This window comes from Acomys minous (assembly GCF_964271855.1).
Source record: "Acomys minous genome assembly, chromosome: 12".
NCBI lineage: Eukaryota > Metazoa > Chordata > Mammalia > Rodentia > Muridae > Acomys > Acomys minous.
This window is the reverse complement of record NC_140493.1, coordinates 57,672,120-57,683,082: the sequence shown is the minus strand read 5'-3', so window position 1 is coordinate 57,683,082 and position 10,963 is coordinate 57,672,120. Positions and strand designations below refer to the sequence as shown.

Sequence of the window (10,963 nt, the reverse complement as noted above, 5' to 3'; positions counted from 1 at the left end):
ATTCAGGAACGCAAAAATGGTTTAAAAGTTACAGAGCGCGCTAAAATATTTACATTGGGATTAAAGGAGAGGAATCGGATGCACTTCCCCCATGGATGTTGGAAGGGCACGTGATAAAGTCCAGCACTCGTTCTTTAAAAATGGCTTAAGGACAGGCTCGGTGGACACTTTAATAGGATCAAGTTCTCAGGAGAAGCCCTCTCATCTAGTGTTGTTTCAGAGGCATTAGACCATTCAGTTAAAGCACAGAGCTGTGTAAACTGGGACAAAAATTGCTTATCAATGTGCGTGCGTGTGCGCACACACACACACACACACACACACCTGAACCACTAATGTGAACTGTGAGCAAATGCAGATTGGTGGCTGGTGGAAGACTGCCCCAGTATGTGTATGAATAGGTTAAAGATGGAAAGCATGCCAGTGATAATGGTAACAAAGTGATACAATTTGTTAAGACTGGAAAGTAAAACACAAAATACATCAGAAAGACCTAAAGGGGGCTTAAATAAATGGCTGCCATCTTTCTGAGAAGGCACTATTTTAGATAGACAATGTAACACAATGATGTTGAATTTAAGTTCATTCAAATTAAAATTGTCTAGGGAAAAAAAAAGTAAAAAAGAAACAAGTGAAAATAAGCAAAGACAATTGAAGTATACATAGGAAATTCTCAAACTTTAAAACCTTAATTCCAGCACTCAGGAGGCAGAGGCAGGAGGATCACTGTGAGTTCGAGGCCAACCTGGTCTACAAAGCGAGTCTAGGACAGCCAAGGCTACACAGAGAAACCTTGCCTCAAAAAACAACAAAACAAAACCCCCATTTGCTTTTAAAGAAAGAAATGAGAATCCTGTGAAAGTGACGCACAAAATAAAGAGAAAAGATGGTTAGTGACTGTAGAAGGAACCAGGGAGCCCAGTCAACCACTGGCTGATGCTTCTGCCACAAAAGGTAATCTTAGATGGAGGAAGAGGAAGAAGGGGAAAGAGGGAGAGGAAGAGAGGGAGGAGAAATACCTGAACTGTTTTAAAGTATCAGTTATCAGAATAATTAGTTGGCACTGGTACAGAAAGGCAGGTAGACCAACTGGAGAGAAGTCTAGAATGTCCCAGAGCGTGGAAATGCTTTCATAAAAGTTGCATTTCAGGTCAGTTGAGGGAGGATTAGTAGCTATGGGAAAAGTAGGCAGTTGCTGTGTGGTGGTGGGGTCGGTTTTGAAGCCCTAAATTTAGTATAGCTCAACAAATATCCAGCTTGATGAATTCCAACTGGAATGACGCATTTGTTCTTGAGGAAGGGCACAGGATGTCCTCACGGGGCAGTCAGCACTATGACCATTGGAAGTAATATATATAGATACATAGGGACTGTATGTACCGCTCCGGGGAGAGCTACAAGAGACGGGTACTGGTGTGTATCTCTTTAAATAGAACTAAATGATGGAGGTCAGAGTCGGAGAGAGATTAAATTGTTACTCCTTGAACCAGGATGTCCTATAAGTCAATTAAAAAGAAACTGAAATGTGGCAGCAGCATGGGCAAGGCTTGATGCCCAGAACCACACAACAAGAAAGCCAGCCAGCCAAAGACAAAGCCAGAAGCAGAAAGAAACCAGCACAACAACCTCAAAGTTCCGGCTGCTAGCAGCATTATTAGGACCTAAGAGGAGGTTAATTTGCCACGTTGAATGCTTCCATCAGTGGGTTGGACAAGATTTATCAACTAAGACACAGCTTTTCACAGCTTTCTAAAGGAAAACTGACGCTCCAGCCCTTGGGGAGTTCTGGTGGAGCGCTCCCCTGTGAGCTGAGACTCACCACCGTAGCTACAGCGACTGCCTTCTTCCATGGCCTTCGCTGTAGTCACATGACCTGAATCTCTATATGGACTGAACCTCCACCAAAATAAAGAGCAACTTTGATTTAAAAAGTACCTCAAGGCAATACAAAAAATTATTTTAATTTCTGATACATATTAAAACATTTTAGTCAGGTCTTCCTGACGGCATAACAGGACAGATACACAAGACCTCAAACATGCTTTAAAATGACATTCAGCAAAGTATTCAAAATGTAATAAATAGCAATAATCACACACAAACACATTTTCATACCCAATCATTAAGCTACTAAAACAGACAGCTAAAGAATAAATAAACAAGAATTAACAATAAAAAAAATAAGTGGGGTTCGTAATTCACTCTACTTGAAGAGGGGGCAACCAGAAAAAGTTTTAATTTGTTTTTCTTCAAGATTATAGCAGTGGACCCCCCCTTCCCCCCAAGAACAACGTATCCTGGGGGGGGGACATCACTCTTACAATAATGCAGTTTTAAAATACAACAAATAAATATGAAACCAGCAAAGCAATTTCAAGTTGTAATAAAAACGGTGCCCCGCCCCCAAAGCTATGGAAATATATAGTCACTGTGGTAGCAAATGACAGCATCTGAAGTGAGAGTGCCTGTGCACTAATGTCATCTGAGACCTTGACAGGACTTAGTGCAAATCCCTAGGGTCCAACTCGAGCAAACCCCCGTACTAGAGAAAGACGCCACCCAGAGAGACTGAGCATGTGCCATTTCTGTACATCGTTTATAAAGTTCGAAATGTAATGCATAGTAGAGTATCTTCATCCGCTTAATTCTGCCCCTAAACCGAGACGAAAACAGAAATGTCTTGGGATTTTACCATTTGGTCTGTACCATAGTAGAATATTAAAGTCAGCATTAGAAAATCTATAAAAGAGTTTTGTCTCCCGACAGCAATTTCCCTAACTCTGCCTAAGTTGTACATCACTGTGTGTAACAGAGGAGATTCATTCCCTGTGACAGGTCCGGACGATGAAATCCAGCAGCAGACGATGTTATGCAAACAAAGAGGTGACTGGAAGGGTTTGCTCTCTTTTTTGTACATTAACAACCTTAGCGTCTAGTATAATAAATTACATGGTGGTAAAGAGCATAAAGGATTCAATTAAAGGAAGGTACTATTTTGTACAAACCTTTTAACATAAGACAGATAAAAATGACAGTCAAATGAATTAGAACAGCCATATTTCTACTGTTAAACTCAAGTACCAGAATTTAAAAAATAAAAACAGGTATAAACAAACGGAAGAACATGGCTGAAGAATACATGATGCGTTTTCAGCTGCTAAGACAGGAAAACTCTAGCTCATAGAGTTACATGGTGTTAATTCAACCGTGCAGGCTAACCTATAGTAAGAAGCCACCCTGCATCTTTTCATGTTAAACTAAAACTAGTTTAATTGTAAAGTTACAAAACAAGGAGTGGATATTGCTCCAGCTTGTATACAATCTCTGGTGCTTCGGCCCTAACACAGCAGCAAAGCCTCGTCATCACTCGTTTCGTTTTTCATTGTTGCTTCTAAGCAAGTGTCTGGGATCTGGGCGGTGTGCACAATGCCACAGCGCTCACAGGGGCCATCCCGGTTACTTGTTCTGACGCCAGCGTTTGCTGCACTGTATGGCTGTCTAAACCCCTGTACTTGCTCTGAGGCAAGATCGAGAAGAGGTCTGGAGCAGTCACTGGCATCAATGTCTGAAGCCCCGTCCGAAACCGGAATTAGCATTTCCACATCATCATCTTCTTCTCTTCCACTCACCCCGGTATCAAGCTGTCTCAAGGGACTCTGGTTCTGATTTGTGGAACTTGATCGCCCTAATGTAAACCGTACCCAGCGCAGGCCCTGAGTCATCCGACTTAACGCGCTTGAGAGCTGGTGACGTGCTGGGCTCACACTCGGCGCCTCCACACCAGATGCATCCCTTCCATCTGCATGGCCGCCTCGCGAGCTCTGAGCCGAGGAACTGCTGCCTGTTCCCACCGTGGCTTCCACGGCTGTTGCGGGAGGGACTTTCTGGGGCAGAGGCGCCGCAACCCCACCAGACGCTCCTGCCGTGTCCCTTCTCTCATTTTCTGTGTCCGTGTCGTCAGATTCGACGGAAAACAGGCTTCTGTGAGGATGGCTCCTTTCAGCCTCTCTGCTGCTGCTCTGACCAGAGACAACCTCGTCTCCATCTGCCGAGACCAAAGCCAATGACCCGGAATGGCGTGACCGTGCAAAATTAAAAATGCGATTCCAAATGTTGCTGGGTCGGCCTGCCATAGGGAGCCTGATGGAAGTGAAGCCCAGCTGGGACCGGACAGCCAGCCTCAGGTTCTCTAAAACCGAAGCCTGTAAAAGGAAGCAAGCCAAAGAAGTAAGAAAAGGCGGACTTTATTTAAGCATTACTTAATTATTTAAGAGGTGTGAGGATCAAAAGCATTCTTTGACTCACTGTTACTAGGGACTTGGATGAGCTAAATTCTCACCTCTATAGCTCCACTGTAGGGAATCTGATCTGTAACTTAACCTTAACTTCACAGTGAGAGTTGTATCAGTTATAAAGTTATTTTATCCCAAACCTCAGTAATAACCCCATCCTAAAACTGTACCAAGCCTGGAAAATATCCCAAATATTGGGATCTACTGGGGAGATTGACAAATCTCTACCATACTTCACTAAAGCGACATGGTCTTGTTTATGATTAGGGTCTTTTATCCTCTTAAAAAAATACAGTTCGACTTGATTTACAAGGCTGAATTGTCCTGTCAGTGTGTGAATTGCATTTCCGGAGCAGGTTTTCAAGGACTGAGTGACTGACTACTCAGTTTTATTGTTGCAAATAAGGCGCCAAACACACTTGTGATATAGAATAGAAATCCAAAATATACATTTGGAGTCCTTCTCAATTTTTAAGAATTAAGTTTTTTTTTCATTTTAGGATTAAATATAAATCATTTTAGTCTTTAAAAACTGATAATTGAAAAAATTTACAGAGGCTGGGCATGGTGGTGCATGCCTTTAATCCTAGCACTTGGGAGGCAGAGGCAAGTGGATCTGGCTGGTCTACAAAGCAAGTCCAGGACAGCCAGGGCTACACAGAGAAACCCTGTCTGAAACAATAAAAACAAAACAAAAAAACAACAAAAGCCAAAAAAATTTACAGACTTAAAAAATAAGGAATGCTTCACAAATTAATAAGCATATAATGAAAGTGTCTTGCTCAAGTAAAAGAAAACCTTGGGGCCAGCGAGAGGGCTCACCAGGTGGGGGCGCTTGCATCCAAGCCTGACTTGAGTTTGGTATCTGGTGCCCACAGGGTGAAAGGGAGAACAGATTCATACAAGTTGCCCTCTGAGCCCCAGAGGATGGCACCATAGCACACACCCTCTTCAGAATACAATAATAAATAAATGTAATTAAAAGATAAATTCTTTTCTAGATGAAAGTGTTCGATTATTATTTTTATTATTATGTATTTTTAACAAATGTGCATCATTTAAACGGTCTTTCAGCTCCACCTAGTGGCTGTAGAATTGGAGCAAACATAGCCTGAATGAACCTGGCACTGAGCATTTAAAACGCAGTGTCTCCCTGCCAAAGCCCAGCCTCTCACTGAAACAAAAGGGAAGTGAACAGGGACCAACGCTGGCTTATGCTCCCCACCTGTGTCTCTCATGGCCATATTGTTATGCCTGAATAGTCTGAAAACTGTTCAGGAATGCTAAGAGGCTACACTCAGGAGCATCTCCTAGCCAGCTGTGGTAAAATCCATACCACCAGGAAGAACTCTGGCTGTCAGCACACATGGACTTTCAGTACAAATTTGTTAAGATTTTTTTTTTTTTTTACCAATTTGGGAGTATCTAATTACAAAATTAAAAACAAATAGCTGCTCAAGTTTAGAATGGACTCTCCACAGACCTAGTCCTGAGTGCAGTGCTGGAGTCACGGTCAGGTGAACACATGGTCCTAACACACAGCAGTGAGAAAAGGCTGTTGGACCCTCAGCACACTTTATCCCAACTTTGTCACTATGGCCTGTCACCATCAGGACAGTCTTTAATTAGTTACAAGCCTGTTAATTCAAAGGTTGCCCGTTTAACAGATTCTGTAAGGGGAAGGTCATGGATATTCAGTGGATAAATGTCTATGGTTTAACTTGTGAAGCAACAAAACTGCCCAGAAACTATTTCTGTTTTATATTTGATGGCAGATTACAAAATCATTTTCCTTTAAAGGCTGTGGACAGTTGGTAATTCATTACCAGAAATCTCAAACTTAAGAATTTGGTCTCATTAAACAAAGTCTACTTTAAGAACATTTTATTCAAAATGTTGTTTAAACAGAACTCTCTCCCAAAGGTAATTTATAGCTCTAGAGAACAGGGCAATCTGGAATAAAGAACTCAATCTTATCTGAAGCCTCAGACCTTGGCTTCTGGGACAGAATCTCTATACACTTGAAGAAAACGGTGTCTCTGCTTGGAGACTGGCAGGCAGCGACAACACTGTGACTTACTTAGGGCTCTGCTGACTCATGGTAAGAGGTGGCAGTTTCCGTAGGGCTACAGACTTCGATTAGCCATATAAATTAATCAAGACTGAATCTGGACGGGGCCCAGGTGAGTGAGTGTCTTTGGTTGGTAACAGCTAGAGAAAATTGTTGCACAGGTGTAAACAGAGCCATGCTCTGCCATCGGGCTGTCTGAACTTGCCCTGCGCACCTCTTCTCTCAGTGGATTTTAATCTGTATCCTCTCACAGTGACAGCGCTGGGGAAGTGTGCAGGCACCTGGTCCGTGCTCCTACTAGCATGACAGAACACAGTGGGGAGGAGGGAGATGGCAGCCAACGGGCTGAGTCAACCACGGTCTGTCACCTACCTTCAAAGAAACTGACTGTGGTAGGGCCAGCAACATAAAGAAGCTATGACTTAGTGTTTTCTATTTTATACCCCCAAATTTGACCAGTATAAATTCTGAATTAGAAATTACATCTGAAAAATGTTTAAAACCTACACATTCTCACCAAGGATTTGCTAAACACTAAAATGCTGTTCTATTTTTAAAGACTTAAGTCACTGGAAAAACATTAAATTTTCTTAGTTCTGAGAATCACTTTTATAAATGTGTGTGAATATATTTAAAATTTAAATGCATACACATCCTTATGATTTAAATGAACCGAAGTACATTTCTATAGCTTGAACAGTTTAAAAAACCTTCCTGAGAAATTGGAAGGCAGAGCAGCATGAGCTACAGCCTGGAGACCGTGGACCAAATTCTCAGACACTGTGAAACCCAGCAGGAAGCTCCCTCACTGCGGGGCAGATAGTAACCTCCCCCTCGGTTACTTCCACAGAGAGCTGATTAGTCTGTCGTAAGTAACATGTCAGCACACTAACGTTAACATTCGCTCTTAAATTCCTAAGTGTTCATTCAGTTCAATCAAAGAAGTGGCCAAAGTTTTAAAATTTCAGTGCACTCCCTTATTCTAAAAAGTAAAATGTCTAAGAATGACAATCTTATAAATATAAAAATTAACATTTTATAGATTCTGTTAAAATGCAATAAAATTTGTAAGCTTAATTCTCCATATATTTATTATTTGCTTGACTGAAAATTTCTAAAGTTAAGGGTCTCTGCTTTTCTACATATAAACTTTAAAAAGATGATGAGACAGAGATTAGAATTCGCATTATACCTGATTAGGTGAACAGACAGGAAAATCTTCCACTGGTGGGATTAAGCCCTGAGCAATCAACTGTCCGTATGAGGGAGGAGCCTCTCTTCGGAGCAATTCTGCTTCCACTCGTGACAACTGGGTCTCGAATGATCTTAGAGGAAATGGGAAGAAAAGCTCAGCAGAAGACAAGCAGCAACGCTCCACCACCAGCGTGGAAGACACCTGAATATTTCAACCAGCAAACTCAAACCAACCATGTCCACTCTGGGAACGCAGGGCTGAAGTGAGTCTGTCCAAGTGAGCCTTATGCTAGCAACAGCCTGGAAATCTCCCTGAAAGGAAGTATCTGTACATGATAAAATGATAGGTTTTCCAAGCTCAAGCCCCCAGCCTTTGGGAGCACTCACTGAGAGGTCTCAGAAGACACTTCCTCCACCAAGTCCAATGCAGGTAAGGGTGACGTGATGGAACAGGGCACCCGACTCCCCACTGGGTGCTTTTGGTGCAGTATGGTGAAGTTTCCCCACCTTTTATATTAACTCAAAGAAAAGATGCAGCAGTGGCTCTTCTGGCCCCATGCATCTGTGCACCATCTGTAGTCTAGCATGGCCATTGTTAATTGATCATTTGTAGCTGTCAGGACTGAAGGCAGCTGTCCCCACAAGAGCCTCTTGGGAGACACCCCTGCCATTAATGTCTCTTAGTTTATCTTACACCAGACTGGAAGCTGTGCCCCCTGTCGTTCCTTCTCCTCCTGGCTGCCTTGTGGCTATTCAGTGGCTATTCAGAGTTCACTGGAGTTGCACCTCGTGTGGGACTATCCTCCACGTGTTTCCACGGCTCCAGAGCAAGTGAATTATTACTTATTCTTAGAGTACTGCTGGGCATTCTTCTACATTATTTTCCCAGAGAAAAAATTATACAGTAACTCTTTACACGTCACATATTTCAAATGGCACCTCTGCATGGGAAACCCTCCACGTGCCTCCACCACAGGCGCTCAGCCACTTTATTTTAGAGACTACAGATCCTCATCTTACCCACCCAGTTCCACCTCCTTGTGAGCTTGCTTGTCAAAATATGGCTCATTCATTTTCTTCTCACCTGTAAAGTGCTGCAGACACTGGACTCTCAGGTAGGTAGAATTATTGACTATTTATAAAAACAAGATAAAACTGTAACTGAGAATAAGAGCTAGCAAAATTCCCCTAAGACAGTAACCTAGAAAAAGTAACACTAATGGCAAACATTTGGGCCACACTTTTTAAAATCTTTTCTGGCTTTGTGTGTGCATGTGAAGCCAATCTTCAGTAACCATCCACCTTACTTACTGAGAGCTGGAGTCTGCCAATGAGGCTGGGCCAGCTGGCCAGGGAATCTCAGGGAATCTGCTAGCACTGGGCTACACGTGTGTTCACTAGCATGTTTAACTCTGTGCACGTGGGCATCACGTTCAGCTCCTCATGCCTGTGCGGCAAGCTGCTTACCAACTGAGCCACCCCGACCCCAGCCCTGGGTCCACGCGTTTACTGCAGACGTCATAAACTACGGCTTGCCTTGACACTGACCTCCGTTCAAACATTCTCAGGGAATAGAGCTTGCACGTGCACCCCAGTGCTATGACGAGCAGCAGGCCGCAGATGAGGCTCCCTATGACGGCTGCTGTTATGACTCTGGTAGGCACGATGACGGGACAGTTCTCCTCATCGCTGCCGTCCCCGCAGTCGTCCTGGGAATCACACACCCAGCTTTCAAACACACAGCGGTTGTTTTTACAGTGAAAATTCCCTGGCTGGCAAAAGAAGCAATTCTTCTCGTCGGAGCCATTTGGGCAGTGGTTTTGGTAGTTGCAGCGGTCAGAACGAGGGTAACAGACACCGTTCCGAGAACATGGAAATTCTTCCTTTTGGCACATGGTACAGTTGATTTCGTCCCTTCCGTTTGGGCAGTGCCAATACCCATCACAGCGCTGCTGCTCTGTGTAGCAGCCCCAGTTACCTCCGCAGGGTATTTCCCACGGCAAACAGAAGCCGTCTACTTGGTAAGTAGCATTAAAGCCTCTCGCAGCGTTCACTTTGTCAGCACAAAAATGCACTCTGATCTGTCCAGAGGAAGAGACGACTGTAAGGGGGGCGTGGGAGTCAAAGGCCGTCAACACACGCAAAAGCTTGCGCGGGTTCTCCTCCAGGCCGTCGTATATTTTGACATAATCCCCATAGCCAGTGCCATCCAGTTTAAAGTCAGTGAAGCGTAAGATGACTTTCCGATGGTCCCCAGTGTCTATCAGCCAGGTGCAATTACTTCCAGGAGGATAGAAGTCTGGGTAGTTTGGGGAATTGAAAGTACCGTAAAAGTATTTTAGCCCCTGCCCACATGTCGGCACGTCGCAGTCTACCTCGTCTCCGAGGTCCAGGCAGTCGATGTTGCCGTCGCACTTCAAGGACTCGGGGAGGCAGGTGTAGACTTTGGTGAAGCGGGACAGACACTGGAACTGGTTGTAGGCGCAGGGCTGGAAAGCAGCAGCGGTTGCGGGGCTGGCGTCTTTGGTACAGCCCTCCTCGTCAGAGCTGTCTCCGCACTCGTCCATGCTGTTACACTTCCAGGCTTCCGGAATACACTTTCCATTCCCACAACGGAACTGATCACAGGCACAGGTCGGCTCCTCGGATCTCCCTGGGAGGAGGGAGGAGGGAAAGATGGAGAGGAAGGAACCACAGAAATGAAACACACCCACACTTCAAAAGGCAGGGAACACATATTTTTATAATGGTGATGACTGAGCTCAAGTGATAAGGCTTTTAACAAGTCCGTAAAATCCCTGTGAGAACTTAGCTCTGGCATTACAGTCAGCAATTCCACTAAGAACCCGCTCCTTTACCGCTAAGCTGCGTGCACTTCTGCCTAAGACAGAAGGGACCAGCTCTATTTTGTAGAAAGCTACTTCACTGAAGAATATTAAGTGAAATGACACAGGAGCCAAAGGACCACCGCCTAAGAATTTAACACTTTGTACACATGATTAAAACACGAGGCATGTTTAAAGAAGAAAATCATCCAAGCAAGCACTTTTCAAGCATTTTTCACATTCTCCTCTAGAGAGAATGTGTACAGTGTGGTGCGTTTTACAGGGTAGACTGCTTTTGATAGACGGTCATCTTAACTTCAAATTGCTCGTGCTAGCCAGGTATGGCGGTGTACGCCTTTAATCTCAGTACTTGGGAGGCAGAGGCAGGCGGATCACTGTGAGTTCGAGGCCAGCCTGGTCTACAAAGTGAGTCCAGGACAGCCAGGGCTATACAAGGAAACCCTGTCTCAAAAAGACAAAAACCACCCCGCCCCTGAAAAAAACAAAACAAAACCCAAAACCTAAAACAAAAACAAAATTTCCCATATTTCATGTAATCATGATGAAATACTTCCTATTTT

The 10,963-nt window shown here is 43.9% G+C and overlaps 1 protein-coding gene across 2 annotated transcripts in view; it reads right to left on the bottom strand.

Annotated features, from left to right (window-relative positions):
* Positions 1-1,936: 1,936 nt before the first annotated feature.
* LRP12 (LDL receptor related protein 12) overlaps positions 1,937-10,963 on the bottom strand; it is a 78,095-nt gene continuing 69,068 nt past the window's right edge. For both annotated transcript variants that reach the window (XM_084747939.1, XM_084747940.1), the window contains 3 exons: positions 9,106-10,210; positions 7,556-7,688; positions 1,937-4,202 (listed from right to left, as the gene is read on the bottom strand). In XM_084747939.1, coding sequence (XP_084604065.1) covers positions 3,339-4,202; positions 7,556-7,688; positions 9,106-10,210 — 2,102 coding nt within the window. In that variant the 3' untranslated portion in view covers positions 1,937-3,338. The remainder of the gene's footprint in view (positions 4,203-7,555; positions 7,689-9,105; positions 10,211-10,963) is intronic.